We start from the raw sequence: 24,895 nt of genomic DNA on the forward strand, positions 1-24,895 counted from the left end.
ATTAGCTCTCTGAGTCATTTAAGTCTGTGCTTCTGTTGCTTTATTTTTAAAGAGAGGACTGGACTAGATTTTGTCCATCTACTGAAGCTTCATATTTTGCAGTTTTGTCCTATCAAAAGTTTATCACCTTTGATTTTCAAAACAAACATTCAAAGTGATTTTCAACAACTTCCTTATACTTCATGATTATCAAAATCTTTGTCTAAATTATTCAGAGTTCCTAGCGTCTCCAGTGAACCTACATTTTTGCATGTGTTTATAATGACCAAAACCAAGTTCACTATGTTGGTACAGAAGGCCATCCCTAACTCAGGAAAGATTACTACCTAAGTATTCAATTTGGTACCCATCAACACCAATCTTGAGTTTCTTTCAAGGCTCTGTCTCAATCTCCAGCATAAACTACACCGTTATCTATGAAACACTCCTGTATAAGTTTCTTAACTTCGTATCGAGGGAAAAACTTACTTCCAACAACTGGCATTTAAGTGACTTATTTATACAATTTTTAAATACCCATGTTCTTTGCAGTTTCCTGTAGGACAAGGCATCAAGTATTTCAAAAGGCAGCCATACACTTTTATAATTTCTGAGATAGCTAAAGTTCTAACACAATTTAAAAATCAAATTGTCAAGCAGTTTTGTTTAACTATTATTTTCACAGGTACACAGCAGATGATAAACCTAACAATGTCCACTTTTTCTAATACCATACTCATAAAACCTTTGTGATTCGGTCTAACACACATAACAAAGCGCTTGGCAAGAATATAATGAATAAAATGGCAAGCGGTAAATCTAATTCATGCCATAACAGGAAAGTTTCACGGCAAGCACACTCATACAACTTTACAAAACTTGGAAATACTGTTAATTTCAAATAAGCAATGATCAAAGTGGGACTTTCATGCCAGCCATCCCAGTCAGTCAAAATCACGATTTGTAAGAACAAGTGGTGCCACCAGTGTCCAAACATAAAGTACGATGCCAATCCAACTAGAAGAGATTTTCACCCAGACAGCTGTCCACTGACTTTTCATCTCACGAGAAGGCTCATACCTAAAATTTAAGGAAAATCAAAAGAGGGGTTGAGTTATCAGCCATCAAGCTACTAAGCTTCATTACTTCAGAAGTATGCTTTGTATAGAGCAGATATATAGCTGCTGACTCATCTGTTGCCTTGCTTTCTGTACTGCTTTAGTAGCTAATGTGAAGGTAAAAATCAGTAATTTTCTTTAAAGGAGTAAAGGATAGAGGCCTCTGAAGTAGCTCTTTGACACAATACTCAGAGGCTCTTTACGTATTTTTGGCTTAGTAGTTATGAGATAGCAGAGAAATTGAGTGTGACCTCTGGATAAATAAGATATTCTAACATAAAAGACTTATTAATCCTACTTTATAAAGAATATAATCTATTCAAAGCATATCTGGGGATCCATTCCCCTACCCTCGCCTTCTCAAATTTAAAAGACTGTGAAGGAAATACATTCCCAATTTGACTGATTTTTATGTAAGTGAAACAAACCCAAAATATTTTTAATCTAAAGTCTTAACATTTACTATTACTTGAGAGCTAAAGCTGTAAATTACTGAGAACTATGTGGATTCTTATAGCTTTATAAGCTGTAGTGTAGGAATTTTAAAAATGTATTTTTCAATAATAAATGCCAGTAAAGGCTGCTCAAAGAAATGAGGCAAAGAGTAATCTTTTTTCTACATCTTTTGCTGGTATTCAAAGTCTCCTTACAAGTTGTTAAAGATATTATGAATTAATAATTATTAAAAACAGAACTTCCCAACCCATACATAAAACCTTTCAGTAATCATTTGGACAAAATTAGAATTTTCAATAATAATAACTGCTACTTTCCTCTTACCAGAAAAAAATATTTATGGATTAGTTTTGAAATGATAAAGCATAAAAGAGTTCTAAGGATCCATCTACACTAATGTATTCACACTTCAATTCTGAAACCTTCAGAGCTTTTAATGACAAAATTTGAACAAAACAGAAGAGGTATCTTTTACTGTATTTTGTCAAGAACTGGTTACGGTATTTAAAAAATAAGGAAAAATTAACTGTTAGATCAACTATCAACATGTATTTTTGTAAGAAATGTCAGTTTCATGAAAATTTCCATTTTAATCTCTTTTAAGAGAGATCTGGAAATATTTCAATGTTTGTTATTGCAAAAGCAAGAAAGTAAAGCCTCCATTTCTCACAATGATCTCACTATTCATTTAGCTGTAAATTTTGAAATACACTGGGAGGATAAAAACACCATGCTTTGCAATGGAATTACAAAAAAGCCATCAGATTTTCCACATGCAGTTTTCATAAAACAGTACCTGTACCAGTTGGTAAGGGTCATCATGATATAAAGGGAAGCCAGGAAAAGCATGAAGTGAAAAAAGGAATAACTGTAAGTGACACCATCCTTTTCATTATCTACAGCTCGGTGCACATCATCTCCCTCCTCCAGTGATCCATCACTTCTGGCTCCACCATCTTCTATCAGTGTTGATTCATCACTTGTTAGAGTCAGTTTATTAACCTGACTATTGTTTGAAGTACGGATACTGCATGAAAGACAGTTTAGGAAGGGAGAAGAAAAAAGACATTTAAAAAAATGTTTCATGAGTTAATAGCTAGACTTTTTGTTTAAAAAAAAATGGTAACTTTTCTTACCTAGAATATAACACACACAATAAAAAGAGGATTAGTCCTATAATTCCTTGAGCATGCCACCACTGAACAGACTGTCCCTCCTTTGAGACAGTGGTTGTTGTATTGTACCCAATTATGCTTAGTAGACTTGGGTTGCAATTTGTTTCTGTAATATAAATTAAGGTCAAATTAAAATGTTAGACTAGTATAAAAAATTTATTTTTCAGAGTATTTAATGGTAGGTTTTTTAAAACTCCTTATACCCTTACCAATTCAAAAAAGTTTTGCTCGAAAAGGGCACAAGTACAACAAAAAAATACTTTAAGACAACTTGTATTTATATTAACAATGAGACCTTTTAAACTTTTTAGTGCTAATTTTACAGAAGTGCTTGAAAAAGTTAAATAATTTTATTTTCAACCTCTTGCAGGAGTTGAGAGAGAAGCATTAATAACCTAATGCTTATTCAGTTTCTTAACTCTTGTAAGAAAGAAAGATGGGGATTGGTAAAGTATTCACTAAAGTGTCCAAAATATGTTTCCCCTTTCCACAAAGCTGGATATGTCAATCACCAACCTATTAATGAAAATTATTATCTTAAAGCCATAAGAATAATCTCTAAATCAAATTACTAATAATTTTTTTCTAACCACTCGCCTGGACAAAATAATGAATCTTCACTAATATACTAAACAAAAACACCTTTTTCTAACTAGTGATAAAACACCTACTGAGTTTGTAAACGCAATGAAGCGAGGTTCAGATATTATATTTTATAATTTTTTTAAGGAAAAGAGACAATTTTCTTTTCCAAAAACTAATTCCTCAACTAATTTGTTTCATCTCAAATGACATATTGGCTTCTATTCCCACGGAATTCAATATAATTGGCCTATAGAGAGATTCATTAAAAAGCCCAATTACATTCACTTAAGTAGTCACAGGAAAAAAGAATAACTTATATGAAAAAGACTATACTGTTTACAAGTAAATCAACAAGCATGTGAACAGCTTTTACTTCTTTCTACCTATCATATACACTGTGCAAATTAGGAATATTTCTTATAAGTTTCTTATAATTTTGTTAGTAAAAGAAACTAAGTTAAAAAAATATAGTAATACATCAATGACAACAATGGTATTATTTCCATACTCTTAATTTTTTCCTTTTTAGTTTTTGCTAAATTGAGGTAACATTAGTTCATAACTTTCAAGTGCACATTATAATTCAACACCTCTGTATACACCGTACTCACCACCAAAAGTCTAGTTTCCATCTGTCACCATACAATTGATCCTTTACCCATTTTGCCCTCCCTCTACCACCCCTTGCCCTCTGGTAGCCACTCATCTGTTGTCTGCCTCTGTGAGTTTGCTGTTCTTTTGTTTGTTTTTTATATTCCACATGAGTGAAATCATATGGTATGTCTTTCTTAGAGACAAATAGCTTAATTTCACAAAATGACCATCTTTGAAAAAAATAAAAGTTGCAGGATTGATTAAAAAGAAAAAAAACTCAAGCAAACAAAACATACCTGGTTCATTGGTCATTGCAGACCATGTCAAATACATTGTGTACACTGTAATTACTGAAGATTGTAACAAACCAGATCTTGGTTGTGATTCCTACAAAAAATAATGAAACAATGGAGATAAATATTCTAACATGACTCGAAATGTAGGAAAACTTAGAATAATAGAAACTTCATAAAAACTAATGATATAAAGAGCATACTTGGATTTTTGGCAGTATAGACATTACAGAAGCACCAAGGCAGAGGAGCATGTTGACACTGATGAATGCTTTATTTTCTGAACAACTGGTTGGATGAGTATAATAAACAAAGAATAGTACAACAGCAACTAAAGACAGTAGATAATTCAAAGCTGTAGCTGATAACAAAGCTGTGAAAGAAACAGAATTGGACAATTAGATTTTATAACAAATATTAGGAAGTAGGCGTAGGCCTTGTTTTAAAAGTAATCTTACTTTATTAAAAATATATTTAAACAACTAACATTGTCAGCATTATGCAGGCTATAAAAGCAGGGAAGAATATTAATTCTGAACTTTATAGTCTTTACACATAGTTCACTATTATACACTTTCAAGTTAGCAACATACTGGTACGATTTTTATTAATAGTAATATCTATATTCAGAGTATGCAAAACATTCACATATGTTAACCATTGTTTTCAAGATACAGAAAAAAAAAACTAGAATTATTTGATGTTTTTAAAGAAAAGTAAAGGCATTTGAAACAAAATTATTTTCATTGTTATGTTAAGCCCATAAAACAACTCAATTCGAATCTTTAAAAACTTGTTGGTTATGCGAGAGTAAATCATGATTATTAAATAAGACAACCTAAGTTTCTTCTAAGTAAGTTTCAACATACAAAGTATATTCTAGTTTTTGTGCTAATGTGGACTCAATATACATATAGTTATGTATCTGCGTGTCACTGACAGGGGATCAATCCAACAGATATTTACTGAATGCCTACAAAGTTCCAGGCCCTGGGGATATAGCAGTGGATGAAACAGAAACTCTTGCATTAGATTTTGCATTAAAGATTGAGGTATTCTATATAAGTGAATTTTCCAAATGACCAAAGCTTATTTCTTTGAATACTAAACTTTCCTTATTTTAACCACTAAAATCAAATACCATAAACTAGTTGTGTAAGAGAAATATTAGGCTAGCAGATACGCTGGATTTAGCTTTCGCTGTGATTTAAAATTTTAGCTGAAATTCAAATCATTTCAAATAAAAATCTAGATTTAAGGCTACTTCTGAAAAAAAAAAAATCAGAAAAATTAAGCGACATTGGGTTCACATTTCCACAAGGCAACTATTGGACGGAAATGAGTACTAGCCATGCACTTTAGATAGGGTTTTCATGCTCTCCGATTCATCGTAATCCCTATTATTTTCACAAGGATTGAATATGAACTTAAACCTGGCTCTCTTCCCTCATTCCTGTTACCTGTTTAAGCATCTGAATTTTCATGTTTTACAATATAACCATAGGACTCAAGCTCATCATTAATAAATGAACATTAATTACATTCTAAGAATTCCCTTAATGTTACTAACACACATAAAGGCATCCTTTGAACTTAATAAAATATTCCAGAGCTGCTTTTTATATATTTTTTCTGTCTGTTCATGTTTATGAATTATACCGCTCTTTATCTATTTCTAGCAGTCCTAGTCCCTTTAAAATTTTACTTTTAACATACTGTAGGCTATGAAATTAGGCTTAAAATGTTCATACTTTGAGAATAGGCTTTGGAACATCTATTTTTGCAATTCGGGGTCTTTTGCAGTATGCCATGGTTCTTAGGTCTATGTTCCTAGCTGATGTGCCAAAAGCTCTCAGCAAGTTGTCAACACAATGTGAGACAATGCCACTCAAACTCCTAAAGTAAAACCTCTTCATAGAAAATTAACCCCATAAAAATTATGACTTCCCTAGTCTACATTTCTGCTCTCATCTTCAAAATTCGACTATCCTGAAGATGTTCTGTAAGACAAAAACTTACCTGCATACCAACATCTTGAGTTTCCTTCTTCCATTTTTTCAACCCATGATTCATTCCACGAATGAGCAAAATCAATAAGTAAGACTAGCTGTATGAGGATAAAGCAAAAGGCACCTGCCATGCCTACATAAAACCACACTGAAAGAAAAAACATATACATAAAAGTGAGTGGCTGGTTCAGTTTTTACTATTTCATTTTCACAATTCAATACATAAAAGGGAAAGTAAAATTTTATATAAACACTGATTCTGCCAACAGGGAGTAGAGTTACAGTTAGTTCCAGGAAATTGTTTCTTTATAAAATATCAATATCACACAATTTAAAAAAAAAGATTTCTTACCAGTTGTAAAAGTTCCTTCTGGAATGAAGAAAGCCCCAATAATAATTGCAACTGCTGCAGCAAATTTAAAAAACCAGAATCTAAAACAACAGAATGATTTTTTTATTAATAACATTCAACAAATAAGTTTCACATATAAAATATTTTAAAAGCATCTTAAAGAATAGGTAGCTACACTTTATGTAACTGTTCTATTGTTTCTGATGATATCCTGAAAATGAGAAGTGAAGACTACTATGTAAACTGTTTTAGGACAGTTTTAAGTAAGATATATGGGTCATTAATTCATTATAATAAAATGAAAATATCAGTTCTATTTCACAGATTTATTTTATATGAGTGTGATAATATGTGAAAATGTAAGGTGAGCTGTATAATTACATAGGTTTCAAATATATGGTAAATACTCCATCCAAAACTCTAATAATAATTTAAAACAACCAGCTTTTAGGATATCAGCATCGTGGCAGTATAAGACATCCCTACTTTCTGCCCTCCCTATATTTAACAAATAATTAGGCATCCATCCATAAAAGTGTCTCTGTGGGACTTGTGAGATCCAGCAGCAACTTGTCAAAAGACCTAGGTCATAACAGGATCAATGAACAGACCTCATCTGAAGGCAACTAGTAAAGATTTGAGATGTATGCTACGTCAAAGGAAAAAGTAGCAATGCAAAACTACAAAGAACATGAAGGATCAAAACATTTCACTGCCACAAGATAACAATAATCTTTCAATAACTGAACTCAATAGCACAGAATCTTGCAATCTAGCAGATAAAGAATTCAAAATTTAAGACCGAATCAGGAAGAAAATCTGAAGAGACCAATAAGAAGTTAGGATACTAAATCAGTAATTGAAAACCTCTCAATACAGAAAAGTGCAGGACCAGATGGTTTCACTGGTGAATTCCACCAAACATTGAAAGAATCAACGCCAAAATTTTTCAAATTCTTCCAAAAAAATTAAAGTGAAGGGGACATTTTCAAACTCATTTTACCAGGTCAGCATTACCCTGATGCCAAAGTCAAAAACTACAAGAAAACTACACACTAATTTCCCTAATGAATGTAGATGCAAACAACAACAACAAAAAGTTAACAAATTCAAAAACACATCAGAAGGATTATAGAACCATGACTAAGTGGAATTTATCCTTGGGATATAATGATGGTTCAATATACACATACCAGTAAATGTGATAATTGAGTGAAAAATAAAAATCATATGACTATTTCAATGGATGAGGAAAAAGTATTTCACAAAATACAATATCCTTTCATGATAAAAACCCTCAAAAAATTAGGCATAACAGGAACATATCTCAAAATTTTAAAGGTCACATATACAATACCCACAGCTAACGTCATACTCAACAATGAAAGAATAAAAGCTTTTCCTTCACAATCAGGTACGAGTTCAAAGAGTTCTCACACTCACCACATGGTACTGGATGTCACAGCTAGAGCAATCAGGTAAGACAAAGAAATGAAGGGCATCCAAATTGGAAAGGAAAGAGTAAAAAAACTGTCATTATTTGCAAATGATACGATCTCATTTATAGAAAACCCTAAAGACTCAACCAAAAAACTGCTGGAACTAATCAACAAATTCAGTGAAGATACAAGATATAAAATCGACATACAGAAATCAGTTTCATTTCTATACACTAACAACAAAATATCTAAAAAAGGAATGACAGAACTATCCCAATTCACAACAGCATTATAACCAATAAAATACTAATAAATTCAGCCAAGAAAGTAAAAGATCTATACAATGAAAACTACAAGGCTGTGATGAAAGGACCTGGAGAATATACAAACAAATGGAAAGATATCCCGTGTTCACAGATCTGAAGATTAATGTTGTTAAAATGTCCATACTATCCATCTATAGATTTGATGTAATTCCTATAAAAATTCCAATGGCATTTTTCACAGAAATAGAAAAAACAATCCTAAAATTTGTATAAAACCACAAAAGACTCCAAACAGCCAAAGTAATCTTCAGAAGAACGAAGCTGGAGGTATCATTCTTACTAATTTCAAACAATCCTACAAAGCTATAGTAATCAAAACAGTATGGTATTGGCATAAAAACAGACATATAGACCAATGGAACAGAATAGAGAGCCTAGAAATAAACCTTTACAGATACATTTAACTAATATTTGACAAAGGAGTTAAGAACACTCAACAGGGAATGACAATCTCTCTAAAAGACAATCTTGGTAAAAGTGAATAGCCACAGACAGAAAAATGAAAATGGACTATCTTACACTACTCACAAAAATTAACTAGAACTGGAGTAAAGACTTGAACCTAAGACCTGACACCATAAAAGATACTAGGAAGATACTGATACTAGGAAGAAGAAACTGGAAAGAAGCTCCTTGACATCAGCAATGGCATTGAGTCTTTGGATAAAACAACAAAAGCACAGCGACAAAAGTAATAAAACAAGTGGGACTACATCAAACGAAAAAGATTCTACGCAGCAAAAGAAACAATAAAATGAATTTCCTACACAACAGAAAAAACAATGAATAAGAAGTTAATGTCAAATACATATAAAGAACTCTTATAACTCATTAAACAGTCCAATTAAAAAATGGTCAGATGAACTTTTTTCCCAGAGAAGAAATACAATGCCAATAGGTATATGAAAAGGTGCTCAGTATCACTAATGATGAGAGAAATATAAGTCGAAACCATTATGAGATATCTATCACCTAACATCTGTTGGAATGGCCATCATCAAGACAATAACAAGTGTTGGTAAGAATGTGGTTAAAAAAAAAAAAAAAAAAGCCCTGTGCACTGTTAGTTGGAATGTAAACTAGTTCAGCCACTACGGAAAACAGTATGAAGATTCCTCAAAAAATTAAAAATAGTCCTACCATATGGTTCAGTAATTCTACTTCTAGGTATATATCCAAAGGAAATAAAAACAGGATACCGGAAAGATATCTGCACTTCCGTGTTCACTGAAGCATTATTCACAATAGGCAAGATATAAAAACAACCTGGGTGTTTGTCAATGTATGAATGGATAAATGAATTGTAATATATATACAACAGAAGATTATATAGCTATAAGAAGGAAATCCTTGCAACATGGGTGGACCCTTGAGGGCATTATGCTAAGTGAGATAAGCCAGACAAGACAGATACATACTAAATGATATCACTATATGTGGATTCTGAAAAAGCTGAACTTGTAAAACCACCACCATTCTTGGTGGTTACCAGGATCTGGGATTGGGTAAATTGGAAGATGTAGTTTAAGGGTACAAATTTGCAACCAGTAAGTCAATAAGTAAGTCCTAGAGATCTAAAGCACAACTTAGTGATAGATTATAAGCATCAATTATGTATTAGAGACTTCGAAGTTGCTAAAAGACTGGACCTTATTTGTCCTCACCGCAAAAATAAATAATGACATGATGTGATAAAGGTGTTAGCTAACATTATAACATTTAATCATACTGCAATACATAAACATTAAAAAGCTTTGTATCCCTTAAACCTATACAACTATACATCAATTATATCCTAATTTTTTAAAAAAGCACATGTAACAAAGATGGTTATAAGAGTTAGAGCTACATGCATATTACTTTGAAGAGTTCATATAGCTGTGATTGCCATTCTGTAATGCATTTTGAAAAGTGTTTAAAAACATATCTAATGAAGACGGTTATGCGTGCTAAAAAAAAAATAAAGCCAATGACTAAAGAGATAAAATAAAATCAACCTGTTATAGCATATTTTTTCATTACTATTTATATTTCACTTGTTCATTCTTCCTGTCTTTGGTAGCGTATATTAATAAGCAATAGCAGAGACTAAAATTTTTTTTTTAATTTATGGGGTGGAGGAAGAGACAAAATTGAACACATTCAAATAGAGTATCAAAAATGGTGCTCTATATTGAGAGATTAATAACAGACTGTGAAGTTTCCTTCTAGGCTGTCCAATGCAATCAACCATTTAGAAAGCAACCGCTCTGTTTAGGAATAAAGTTTTTCATTTTGTCTGCATTGTAGGTCTAAGTAACCAAGTTCTGTTTTATGTAGTTAGACTGGTCTACCAAAAGCTAAAAGGAGAAAGAGGAATAGCTCAAATTACTAGTCACAGCTGTGGTAGATCGCTTCTTAGGACAAAAACATAAAACACTGTGCATCAGAGATTATACCACTAAATGATCCAAGGCTATTTAACATTTATATTTCCAGTTTGACATTTTAAAGTAGACGTGAGGATTTTCTTACCATTGAGCATCATAAATAACAAAATAATTTGGCAAATTGTGTAAGTTTATTTTACTTTAATGTTTCTTTAGACAGACTCAAAATTACTAAGAGGCTACCCAGACTTTTATAGTCACGTACCACATAACATTTTGGTCAATAACAAACCATATATACAATGGTGGCCCATTAAGATTACAACGGAGCTGAAGAATTCCTATCGCCTCGTGACACTGTAGCTGTGGTAATGTAATGCAACACGTTACTCATTTTTTTGTGATGATGCTGGTGTAAACAAACCTACTGTACTATCAGTCATATAAAAGTATAGCACATACAATTAGTACAGTACACAGTATCTAAGGATGCTAAAAAGCAATTGTTAATGGTTTATGTATATACTATACTTTTTTTTCAAAATTATTTTTTCAATTACAGTTAACAGTCAATACTAGATTAGTTTCAGGGTATGCTATACATTTTTTTTATTTTATTATTATTTTTTATTTTATTTTTTTCAGCCTAGACAGTGGTTTAATAGTAACGGTGTTTTAGAGAACTACATCTTGGATATGCTGAGACTACATCCCACCTGCAGTGTGAAGAGTAAGCTATATGTCTACAGTGGCTTCAAGGTGCACCTAAAGAATGGAGCAGCCACAGCCCACATGCCATGTACGTGCCATTTTTACTAAAACTATGATGCTAAGGACAATGAAAGGGCATGTTTGAACTATGTTCTGATGAAGGAGAATGTGGCCACATTCACTAGTCGGGCAAGCACTTATTTCTTTTCCCCCTGAATCAAGGAAAAAAGATAACAGTGTACTCTTTTCAACTTACATAAAAGTTTTCTGTAAAACAGTATGCTGTTATGCCAGTGGCGGCCTCATACAGCTTGTGTTTACATCTCTTGACTGCATCATTTTTCTCTCGTATTTGATTTAATCTCGTGGTGCTTTATAAATACAGTGCAGCCTAAGTGTACAAGGATTTATGAAGTCTACAGTAGTGTACACTAATGTCCTAGGCTTTCACATTCACTTGCTACTCACTCACTGACTCATCCAGAGCAACTTCCAGTCCTGCAAGCTCCATTCATGGGAAATGACCTATATAGAAGTACCATTTTTTAAATCTTTTACACTATATTTTTACTGTACCTTTTCTATGTTTAGATACACAAATACTTAACACTGTGTTGAAGCCACCTACAATATTCAGTACAGTAACATGCTGTACAAGCTTGTAGCTTATAATAAGCTATATTATATAGCCTAGCTGTGTAGTAGGCTATACCATCTAGATTTGTGCAGTGCACTCTGATGTTCTTAAATCAACGAAACCGCTTACCAACCCATTTCTCAAAACGTATCCCCATCATTACGCAGAACATGACTGTGTTCAAAAACTTACCCATTGTGCACTGCAGCTCTAGGATCACTGCTGCTCTTCACTTTGATCATTAATAGAGAGAAGAGAAGATAGAACATAGCCAAGCCAAAGCACAAACGGTATACAGCTTTGTAGCCAACAAGAATGTTACAAGGGACGACACCTTTCTCATTCTCACAAAATCCAGGAATCTAGAATAACAAAACAAGAGTTTGTGATCTAGAATTTTTTCAAGTAAAAATGAAAATGCTGTGTAATCAAACAGTTTGATTAAAGGTTTAAAAATTGAAGTCAGCTTTCGTTTATGCTGAATATGTAATCAAAGTTAAGTCTAGAACATTTTCATCAGATAGAAATTTAACTTTTCTCACTTAAGTGAGCGGATGATAAACTATAAATAACAATCCTAAACTAGATGTGACTTTCAGACTTAGTCTAAATTTTTAAAAATTTACATTCTACTGTGATATACTAAATTCTCTATAAAAGAGAAAAATAAAACCAATGAAAGTTTAAATAGTGATAAAATAACTAAGTCAGTTTTTAAATCCTAAAGAGAACAATGATGGCTTTTCAAAACCAATGCTACTTAAATTCATTTTGAGTTTTAGTCCCTTATTCTAGAAGTGTTACTTCTGATAATGAATGGATTTGGGTTAACAGAATAATTGGTGGTAGTGATTTTACTTTTTAACGTAGAATCCTGAAAAAGACTGATGACCACTTCAGAAAGTCACTTCAGAATCAGGATACGAAATTATAATTTTAAGTGAAAAAATGGGATTAGTCCTCCCTGAGAGCTACATACACTATTTGTATGTATGAGAATGAATGACTTCCTCTAGAAAATGTTAAAGAAAACCAATATGGTAAAATATACTTGTTAATTTGGCCTTTAAAATCAAGAACTTAAAATTATAGTTACACTAATGAAGGAGCTACTCCCTTTTGTTAGTTTCTACACAGTCAATAAGCCCTTTCTTGGTCTCACTTAAATCCTTTCTGACCCAGTTGAAACCTTATGGCAGTATGTACTTACCCATAATCACTTGCAACACATACTGGCTAGCACCCTTAATTATCCCACCCCCTTAGAGCAGCATACTACCTGGCCAATTACCATCATTAAGTTAATTCAGCCATCTATATTAATGAAGTTAAGCTGGTATAGTAACAACCCCAAAATATCAGTGGTTAAAAGAGCAAAGGTATATTTCTTGCTCATGAACATGTACATAATTGTTCCTGAGTAGTCAACTCAGGAATCCAGGCTGCTGGAGAAGCCATCATCTCAAATGATGCACAGGTTGTGACAGAAAAGGAGATACTACATCAGCAAGTAGAGGCTGATGTGTATCACTCACAACTCACTGACCAGTACTAGGGACACGGACCTATGTATCACAAGCACTCTAGGAAATGCAATTCTTTGGTGATCTTCAGAAAGCAGAGAAGCAGAAATATTTGGTGGTAAGAACTAACATCCACAACTAAACTAATCATAAACATGGTCAAATGGATCTATGACGAAAATCAATAATCATTTATTGGCTTATACCAAGACTTAAACAACATTAACTGAGCATCCAGATATGCCATGTACAATGCTACCTACTTTGAAAATCATAGTAATTTCATTTCCCAAACTCACCATTTTTCTTTATCTCAAGGCCAACTCCAAACAGACAACTGTAGAAGTTCTCTGACATACACACTCTCTCTAAACCTCAAATTTTCTATTCATCTTGCTTTGGAGGACAGCTAACTTCTCTATCCCTTCTCCTAATCATTCTCTCTCTCTTCCCCGCTCCCCACTCTATTCCTCCCTCCTTTCCTCCCTCTCTCTAACACTAAACATACACACAAACATGCGCATGTGTGCACGCGCACACGTCCTGCAGTACCCCTAAGTCAACATTTTACGAACTAAATAAATTGGATTTTCCTCATTTCCTTTTACAATCTGACTTCCTGAAAAATTTTTTTTAAATAAAACACCTTATTTTTTTTCTGGATTACCATGTTTCCTTCTGGTTGTCTAAGACCAGAGCCTTTTCATTATTTAAAATTCTATCACTGCCAATATTTAAATCTAGATTCAGTCCAAAAATCTATTTCAAGCCCTTGATACACTCCTTGACTACACCATTGCAGCAGCCTCTACAATTAACTGCTTGACTTCTAAATTATCAGATTGATCTTCCTAAAGCATATGTACTCTAGTCCAAAAAGCTTTGTCTCCATGCTGCTTCCTATTTTTTAATTTCTGAATATAACAATTCTACTCAATCTCAGAATGTCCCTTTTTCCATGAAACCCCCAGAGATTCTGACATTTATTTGGTTAGAATTACTTATTCCTTCTTAATACCACAGCATATTTTCTGTACCACCATCACAGAATTTAATAAGCTGCCTTACATTGTCTTTCCTAAAAGATGATCAGCTACTAAAACTGGGATTACATATTATCTTACTTCGTACATTATTCTGTTTCTAATACACAAAAATCATTTTCATGCATATGCACACTGTATGTTCAGTTAATCGTTAAAAAACACTAACCTTATTCAGCTGTTCTTCCATTCCTGGTATTAACATTACACAAGCTACACACACTCCAACAAGCAAGAAAAGTGCATAGATCAACCTAGTCACAGTGGAGTTGTTTCCACTAGGACAGCATCGGCACAGCAAACACGGGGCACTGCCGCACAAACATGGTATCTGTGAAAAGAATATTAAAAACCAGTATAGTTTAAAATGATAACAGTGAACATCTTCATTCTATCCATTCAAAAATGAAAAAGAAAACTGAAGTTAAAATTTTTATTATGAAGGGGTAAAAGTTATATGATTCACATACATTATCTCTAAATTATGAAACTTAGTAACTTCTGGGTAAAGATGAAGCTAAATCAAACATTAAAATGCTTGTCTCTGTATCAAGCAAAATGAGTAAAATCAGTTAAAAGAAAGGGAAAAAATCAGCAGCAACTATAGTTGAGCTAAAAAAAAAAAAAAAAAAAAAACAGAATATTCATTGTCATAAGTCCATCTCTAGCACCTGCACATTAGCCCCAGAAATCATACTAGTGAAGCACCTGCACATTAGCCCCAGAAATCATACTAGTGAATTCACAAAATTCTCAAATACTCCAGAAGAAAACAAGTGAATTGGTATCCATATCTTTTCTCTCTTAGGACTTGGTGGTAATGGTAACTGAAAATTACTTCTAGAATTAGGCAAAATAAGATAAGTGAAAACTAGGGCCAGCTAACTTTCTCCAATAGAACTCCACATAAAGTCAGGCCAAGTTCGAGTACCAGTGACTAGACTTAGCCTACTACCTTAATCAATGGAAAAAAATAAATGAAACATGGTTTTCATACAATTAACAATAGGCAATACAGGATGGTAATTTCTAGGAGAGCGAACAATGTGAGCCCTATGACGGGCCCATCATTCTGCCTGGGGAATTTCCAGTACAAGAAGTGCGATCCAGGCAGAGGTCAACAGTCTACTTGGGCTGAGACAAAGTTGGGAGTTCAGGAAGTGAAAGTAGCTTCACTGGGCAGAATCCTAGAGAGGAGAAAGCTACAGAGTGAGTGCTAGAGATCTGCAATCTTCAAGTTGAGTCTTCAGGAGAGCAATGACCAGTGCATACATTTGAAAAAAATTACCCAGGAGGAGGGAGGAGTTGGTATTCCCACCAACTAGAGTGAAAAATCCTTGTAATCCATGAGGCATTGAATAGAGTTATAAAGTTACTACTCAGGAAAAAAATCAGCCATAAGATTAAAGGCCACTCCAGTGTCACTTAACGAAGCCTAAAAGCAAACACCAAAAAGATCCAATTCTCTTCAAATAACTCACCTATGTCCAAGAACAAAGCCTAAGAATGTTTTTAAAATACAAGTATATCCAGCACCTTTGTCAAGTATTGACTGATGATATTTATGTGGGCCTATTTCTAGGCTCTCTATTCCATTCCACTGGTCTATTTGTCTATTCTTTTGCCAATACCACAGTCTTGATTCCCACTGCAGCTTTGTCAATCCTCCAACTTTGTTCTGCAATATTGTGTTGGCTGTTCTGGGTCTTTTGTCTTTCCATATAAACTTTAGAATCAGTGTGTCAATAGCCACACAATAACTTGCTAGGATTTTGATTGAGATTGCACTGAACCTACAGATGTTTGAGACACTGATAGCCTAACAATATCAAGTCTTCTTAATCTATGAACACAGAATATCTGTCCTTTTACTTAGCTCTTTGACTTTGTTCATCAGTTTTGTAGTTTTCCTCCTATCAATCTTGTACTTACTTTGTTAAATGTATACCTAAGTATTTTGGGTATTTTTAGATGCTAATGTAAATAATATCATGTTTTTAATTTCAAATTCCATTTCTTAATTGCTGGTCTATAAGAAAGTGACTTACTTTTGTAAGTGACTTACTTATTTCCTAGTAACTGCAACCTTGCTGTATCTGCTTACTAATTCCAGAAGTTTTTTCTCAAACCTTTTTTATTTTTTACATAGATGATAATGTCATCTGTGAAACAAAAGACCATTTTATTTCTTCCTTCCCACTCTGTATATCTTTTATTTCCTTTTCTTACTGCATTAGCTAGAACTTCCAGGATAATGTTGAAAAGGAGTGGTGCGAGGAAACATTCTTGCCTTATATCTAATTTTAGTGAGAAAGCTTTGAGTTTCTCACCATTAAGTATGATGTTATCTGTAGATGTTCTGTTAATATTCTTTATCAAGCTGAGGAAGTTCCCTCTACTCCTAGTTTACTGTTTTTATCATGAATGAGTTAAATTTTGTCGAAGAATGCATTTTCTACCATCTACTGATGTGATCATGTGATTTTTTTTTAAAGGCTGTTGATGTGATGGATTACATAACTGATTTTTGATTGGTAAACCAGCTTTGCATACCTATGAATGTTTATAGTAGTTTTATTCATAACTGCTCAAATTTTAAAGCAACCGAGATTTCTTTCAGTAGGTGAATGGACAAATGAACTATGGTACATCCAAGCAATGGAATACTATTGAGTGCTTTAAAAAAAAAAAAAAAAAAAAAAAGGGCAGGCATTATCAAGCCATGAAAAGACCTGGAGGAATCTTAAAAGGATATTTCTAAATAAAAGAAGCCAATCTGCAATGACTACATACTATATGATTCTGGAAAAGGCAAAAAGATCAGGGGTTGGGAGTGGGTAGAGGGATGAATGGGCAAGGCAAGTTGGATTTTTAAGGTAGTGAAATTATTCTGCATGCTCCTATAATGGTGGATACATATTTTATACATTTGTCCAAACCCATAGACTGACTACCCAACACCAAAAGTAAACTCTAACTTAAACTATAGACTTTAGATGATTATGATGTGTCAATGTAGGCTGATTAATTTTAACAAACATACCACCTTGGTGGAGAATGTTGATAATCAGGGAGGTTATGGTATGTGGGAATATATAGGAAATCTGTGTAGCTTCCTCTCAATATTTCTGTTAATTTAAAATTACTTTTTAAAAAGTCTTTTAAAAAGTATATATAAAGTATGTATAAAAACACATTGTGATCAGGTGGGGCTTAGCAGAGGAAAGCAAGTCTGGTTAAGCTTCTGAAAATCAACCAATGCAATTTATCATATTAATAGACTGGAAAAAAAAAAAAAAATAAAAAAAAATCATTTGACAAAATTCAATTTCCATAATAAAACAAATAAAAAAAAGTTCTGTAAACAGGAAATAGAATATCCTCAAAAAATCTATAGCTGCTATCCATACTTCATGGTGAAAGTCTAAATGATTTCCCCTAAGATCTATAGCAAGATAAGGATATCTGCTCTCACCACTTGTATTAAAACGTCACATTGGAGGTCCTAGCCAATATAACAAGGCAAGACAAATAAAGAAAAGGTATAACACTGGAAAAGAAGAAAAAAAAATGTCTCCATTCATACATAATTGTCTACATGGAAAATCCCAAAGAAATTAAAAAATGCTACTATAATTACAAGTGAGTTTAATAAGGTCATAGGATACAAGGTCAATGTACACACATCATATGCCTTCATACTAGCATAAAACGACTGAAAACTTAACTAACCAAATAAGCTAAGTATAAATCTAACAAAATGTATACTACATCTCTAATGATGAAAATTAGAAAACATCGATATAAATTAAACCCTTAAACAAATGGAATGATAAACTAGGCTTACATTGTGATGTCAATTATTTCCTAACTGACCTACAGATTCAATCCAATTCCAATCCCAGCAGGTATTTGGTAGAAATAAACCAGCTGCTTCTAAAATTTATATGAGAAGGCAAAGGAACCAGAATACCCCAATTTTGAAAAGGAATGGTTAGAAGACTCATACTACCTACTTGAAAACTACTTTTAATTTAAAAGTGACTTTTAATCAAAATAGGATTGGTCTGGGCAAAAGTATGGACACATAAATAGAACAGAGTTCAGAAACAGACTTATACAAATATAGTAAAAGGATTTTTGGTAAGTGTCAAAGCAAATGAACATAGGAAGGATAATCTTTTTAACAAATAGTGCTGAAATTATTTATTTTAAAAAAATTACCTTAACATTTCTTAGATACAATATGAAAAGCACGACCCACAAAAAGAAAATGATAAATTGGGCCTCATCAATATTAAGAACTACTTCTCTTTGAAAGCGGAGAATGAAGACAAGCCACACTTTAAAAATATATACATATTTGCAAATCAGATAGCTGAAAAACCATTTGTATGCAGAATATAAGGAATTTTCAAAACTTACTAAGAACACAACCAAAACGAAAAATGGCCAAAATATTTGAACACTTCGAAAAAGAAAATATATGGACAGCAAATAAGCACATGAAAAAGTGCTCAATATCATTAATTAGGGAAATGCAAACTAAAACCCTGAGATACCACTACATGCATATTAGAATGGCTAAAATAAAACTGATAATACTAAGCACTGACAAGGATGTAAAGTAACTATCGGTCTCTTTGCTGGTGAGAATGAAAAACAGTATAGCCTTATTGGAAACCAGTTGGGCAGTTTCTTATGTCAAACACACACGTATCCTTTCATTCAGAAATTCCAGTGCTAGATATTTACCTAAGTGAAATAAGAACTAACAGTTACACAAAAAACTTTTATAGGGATTCTTACAGCTCTCTTATCACCAAAATCTAGAAATGCCCCTTAACTGGTTAGTGGATCATTAATGTGTGGTATCTAAGCAATGAAATATCATGCTACAATAAAAAGAAATAAAGCACAATGTAAATGAATCTCAAATGAATTACACTAATTAAAAAAAGCCAGACTCAAAAGACCATCTGCTGTATGATTCTATTTACATTATATCTTGGAAAGGCAGAACTTGGATAGAAAAAACTGGTTGACAAAGATGGGGACGGCAGAATTTTTTATGGTGATAACTATTCTGTAGTGGTTACACAACTACACGATTTGTCAAAACTCACAGAACTGTTTACTACGAAGCATTAATTTTATGTAAATTCTATTAACTAAGAAATGAAAAGAAAATATATAAAAAGTAATACAGAAGGAAAAATAAAGACAATATAATAACATAAAGGTAACTGGTGCTCTTGAAAGAGAGAATCCTCTAAATAAAACAAAGAAAAAATGACAAAGATATAACAAAAGCTTCCTTAGATGAAGAAATAATCTGTATTTTCCAAAGAACACTATTTTCCAGAAGAAAAACAATGATAAAAGATTTAAAATCAGACATATTTGGTTAATTAATTTCAAAGATAAGTAAAAGCTCTTCAGGCAAAAGGTTAATTAATTTCAAAGATAAGTAAAAGCTCTTCAGGCAAAAGAAACAAGTCAACTGCACAGGAGATCTGTTGGGAGGGTTTGGATACCAGGGTGTTGTAACAGAACACAATCCATAGAAATCACTACAAAGTTCTGAAGGAAATGGTATACAGCTGACCCTTGAACTATACAGGTTTGAAGTGTGTGGGTTCACTCATATGCAGATTTTTACAAATAAATACCTAAACTTTTCGATCTGCACTTGGGAGTCCAAGGATGTGATGAACTGACTGTATGCATTGATCTACACCATTTTATATAAGGGAACTGAACATCCATGGATTTTGGTATCCATGGGAGTCCTGGAACCAAGCCCCTGTGGAAACCAAAGGTAGTTACATTTGGGAGAGTCAAAATTTAGATTTTCAACTGCTTGGGAGTCAGTGTCCCTAACTCCCTTTCACTTTCAAGGATCAACTATACTATTGTACCAATCCACAATATCTCTCAAGAATTTAAGTTTTAAACATGAAAGAATTTAGATATTTCAGCATCTGTGAACTGTTTTTGAAAAATCTATTAAATGACATAATTTGGTCAATTAGGAGATGGCATTAAGATTTTTAAAAATTTGAGAGAAGACATGGTAAAAAGGAATGCTTTGAGCTTTCCACTTAAGTGGAGGGTTTATTAAAACAGAATGCTGGGCCCTAGTCAGTGTTTCCAATAAGTTTCCTAGTGTACTGATGCTACCAAGTCCAGGGAATACATTTTAACAATGACTAGTTTAGTTCAAAGACTAAGCAACTATGGAAATTATAATGGCCACATATAAAAAATAATACCAAAGAAATTCTACTTAAAGATGGCAGACTGAACATATGAATTTACTCATATTCCCTTCAGAAACACCAGTAAAATGAAAAAGGAAATTTTAAAAGAAGAAATAAAAAGTCAAAAGAACAGATTATATTTGGAAGACAGAGTATAATAACTGACTTATCAGAACAAGAAAGTTGAATGATAACCCATCAAAGGAAAAAATTAAGAAGCAATAAAATTTACAGCAGAATCTCCAAACAAATCAAGAAGGAATCGGTGGCACAAGATACCTCCATAAGTGAGGCAGAAAGGTAGAGATGAAAACAGGATTGGTTAAATGTCTTTTTAAAGAGCAATTAAGACTCCAGGTTTTATTCCATTTTTCACTCTGGACAAATGAAGAGGATAAAGCAGGATTTCTCGACTCTGGCAATATTGATATTTTGGGCCAAAGAATAGTTGTTGGGGTATTGTCCTGTGCACTATAGAAAGTTTAGCAGTATCTTAGGCCTCTACCCACTAGATGCTACTAGCACTTCTTACCTCAAATTACAACACTGCAAAATGTCTACAATCATTTCCAAATAAATGTCCCTTGAGGGGCAAAACAGTGCCCAGTTGAGAACCACACCATAGAAACACTGCCTTAGAAAAATATTTTTAAGAAACTCTCCTAATGAAGAAATGTTTACTTACCATTCAGAAATTCCTTTACTTTTATTACTTTTTGTTAAACTAAGGAAAAATTAGACTTAATGTTTTGTCTAAAAAACATGTCTAGCATGCTACCATTCCTAATAAAGTATTTCCATCTATTCATTCATCCATTTGTATGTATGCATTGGAAGAGAAAGAAGTCTATTGGTAGTGAGATTTTTTTAGTGACATTTTAACTTCGTACTATGCATTGCCTGACTATTCACAGCAACTATGAATCATTTCTACAAAAACAAGCCTAAAAAATAAAAGTACTAAAAAATAAAAATCTAGCAGAAGCTGGCACAAAATAGACAGTAACAACTTGCTGTTTCTTATTAACTACTTAACTACATTAAATGTCTTGGGCAAAAAATAATAGTTACTGTATACAAGGTCCAGTCATCTAAAAAAATCAATTCTAGTCACTAACATCATCACTGAGACTGGGGTGGGGAAAAGTGTTTAAGCAGGCATACATTGCTGGTAATATAGGTAACCGATTAAGCAAGAGGTCCAAAGATATTTGGTAGTGTTTAAAGAAAATACCAAAGAGATTGTCATGCATGACACCAAGGATTATGAATAATCTAATTCTAGGCCACTTAATAGCAAAAAGATCAAAATGAAATAAAAAATTTAACATTCCAATCTCTACGCAGTAGTATCACATGTAATTTTTCTCTTATACGTATTTTTTCTATAGTTCAGAAGTTTTCTACATTTGCTTTATAAATTAGAAAAAATTTTACAAAAATTGATTAAGCCTAAAGAAACTTGAGCAAAGGAAAAATGAGGTTTATTTGTTTTAATTCTGGCTTAACTGATCTAATTTAATGATTTGAATACTTTTGAAAATTTGAATATATTTTTAATTCGTCAAAACCTCTAAAGCATACTAACTGTCAGGACTGTGGAAGAAATGGATTTGTATATCACAAGGCGAATTTCCCTTCTACTGCTGTGGAACTGTACTAAAATCAAGCAATTCAGGAATAAAGAGACAGAGGCACCAGGAAGAAAAGGGAAAAAGGTGACCTGAATTGCATACTACAGAATCCATTCTTAGACTGGCCACAATATCTAGAAACGTGAATAACCTTGGCCACCTAGCCTCTCTATCTGCCAGAGATCTAATTACTAGAAGGAAACTGCCTCTTTACTACTTTTCCAATGTACCTTGACATTAAGTGACCAATAGGCAGTGACAACTGTATCACAGTTTTGTAGTCAACAAAGGTAGAGAACTAAGTCGGAAAAACATTAATAGAAATATCATTTTTCCCATATTGTTCCCTAAAGTTATTTTCTTTCTGATTTAAAACACATACATATTGGGAAAAAAAAAATCCTTAAAGTTTTTTTTATAAACTATAATTGTCCTTGAGGCAAAAAGTTTGCTTATCAATGATCTGGAGATGAGAAAACACATACCCTTCCTTTTAAATCTTTACTGCATACAAAGAACATGTGCACTTGCTAACTGGACAAAATCCGACTTTATGAATCAAATTACACTATATCTCTTCCCCAACAATGAAAACAATCTTATAATAATCATTTATTATTTTGTAATACTTTAGTATACTAAATAAATTTACTTTTGCATAAAAAAACTCAATACATTCAGGTAGATTCTCTAATTTCTTGAGATAAAAATATAATACGTTTCCCTGTCCATCTACGTGAAATATAATCAAGAAAAAAACCTCGGTTGGCGTAACAAGTCCACGTATTATTTTACTAAAATTTAGCATTTATAGTTCAAGCCATATCAAGTAATTGGTATGTAAAGACAAGGTATGTAAAATAACCAAAATGCTGACGAATGTATATAATGCAGTCATTTGGGAAGTCAGACAATTGTTAGAAGTGGAATTTAGAATTCAAAGATTAAAGAAATATAATTTGAATCCAAATATCTCATCCCAAATTACAAATAACTTTATTAACTATTATGTCAATGTTTTGTCTATTTTTATTTGGAGGTGTGTGGTTATCTTAAAGTTTATCTGTACTATCTAAATCAAGAAATGTTGCCACTTTAATGAAAAATACTTTCACTCTAACGACATTATCAAAATGCAATGTACACATGATTAAACATGAAATTTCAAATTACACAAGAATAAGTATGTCAAAACAAGATATTTAATACCGCAAAATTGACCAGCTTTTCCAGATACATAAATTACTTGAAGTACTGTATGGTAATTCCTCATACATTAAGGACCCAGTCGAAGCATAGGGCTATTCATTTCAAAAGGATATTGCTACATATGACTACATCAATATTACTGCCAGGCTGTCCCAAATAACGGGCACTTAATTGTAGTCTGCGCGACAGAACAAAGAGGCCGACATGCCACTAGGGATGACAGTGCTGCAGTCTGGGGTCGCTGGGGAAGAGATGACGAGAAGAGATGCAGTATTCCGTGAAAGGAAAGGGCCTACAACCTTTGTAGAGAGAGCCTACGCAGACACAGAGGGGGTGTGGGGTGGGGAAAGGACCCGGGGAAAATGAGAAGCAGCTTTCACGGAAGACGGGTGGGGGCAGGAGACTACCAGCTTGCTTCTTCACTTCTACCACTGGAGTCATCCTCCCACCGCCACTGCTCCTCAAGGCCACCCGCTCAGTTTTTAGCAAGACTCAGAGCCCCGAAGCTAAGTTGAAGTGACCACAGGAGATAAGAAGAAATAGAGACGGAAGGCATCCCTCGCTGGGTGGGGTGCCACCTTCCCGCCGGGGCTCACCCAGCCCCACTCAAGTCCCTTTGTTTTCCGCCTCCCACGCTAGTACCCCGAAGGCTAACAAAAACCACCTTACCCAGCTCGCCATGGAGCACAGGCCCAAAACACTCCCCATCTCCAAAACGTCGCAGGAGAGGCAGAAGCCAACAAAATGGAGACAGCGCCACTCTCGCCTTTTGAGACTTATTTACGATTTACGAGCCACTTCCGGCGCAGAGCCGACCCCGCCCTTCATGCGTCACTTCCTCTGAGGCCTGGGCGGAGTGGAGGAAGCCGTGGAGCTGAGAATGCACATGCGCAACCGTGGAGAGGGTTTCGCTGTAATGCAGGGCTGACCGTAGTTTGCCAAATTAAGAAAACGATGTGAGAAAAACCCACCTTATTTTTTACTTGAATTTGAGTATCGGTAGAGGATAGAGCTGAGGTGATGGTTCATGCTTTGCCCTCCGTCAGAGAAACCTCTCTTTTGTGAGATTGCCTTTTCGATGTTCATCCATCGTACCTCCTCTTCTCTTTTCCTACTTTTGCGTCTCCCCCCACCCCTTCCATCCTCAGTTTACTCCTACACCCCACTGCCTAAGAGTTTT

General features: G+C 33.7%; 1 protein-coding gene across 1 annotated transcript; it reads right to left on the bottom strand.

Annotated features, from left to right (window-relative positions):
- Positions 1-483: 483 nt before the first annotated feature.
- Positions 484-24,566, bottom strand: SERINC1 (serine incorporator 1). The gene is made up of 10 exons (XM_039854943.1): positions 24,385-24,566; positions 14,779-14,940; positions 12,236-12,405; positions 6,562-6,641; positions 6,220-6,357; positions 4,404-4,573; positions 4,204-4,294; positions 2,690-2,834; positions 2,350-2,580; positions 484-1,059 (listed from the first exon to the last, which is right to left on the bottom strand). The coding sequence occupies exons 1-10, from the start codon at positions 24,421-24,423 to the stop codon at positions 924-926; spliced, it is 1,362 nt and encodes a 453-aa protein (XP_039710877.1). The 5' UTR covers positions 24,424-24,566; the 3' UTR covers positions 484-923.
- Between the last annotated feature and the right edge of the window lie 329 nt (positions 24,567-24,895).

The sequence above is a fragment of the Pteropus medius genome, unplaced genomic scaffold, assembly GCF_902729225.1.
Source record: "Pteropus medius unplaced genomic scaffold, Ma_sr-lr_union100, whole genome shotgun sequence".
NCBI lineage: Eukaryota > Metazoa > Chordata > Mammalia > Chiroptera > Pteropodidae > Pteropus > Pteropus medius.

Bases quoted from the DNA above. Each gene is read 5' to 3' on its own strand.
- SERINC1 (XM_039854943.1), bottom strand. From the start codon at position 24,423: ATGGGGAGTGTTTTGGGCCTGTGCTCCATGGCGAGCTGG. The intron at 4,574-6,219 runs GTAAGTTTTTGT...TTTCTTTCACAG, and splicing joins CTCAAGATGTTGGTATGCAG to CTTTGTTATCAGCTACAGCT. The intron at 4,295-4,403 runs GTATGCTCTTTA...TATTTTTTGTAG, and splicing joins CTATACTGCCAAAAATCCAA to GAATCACAACCAAGATCTGG.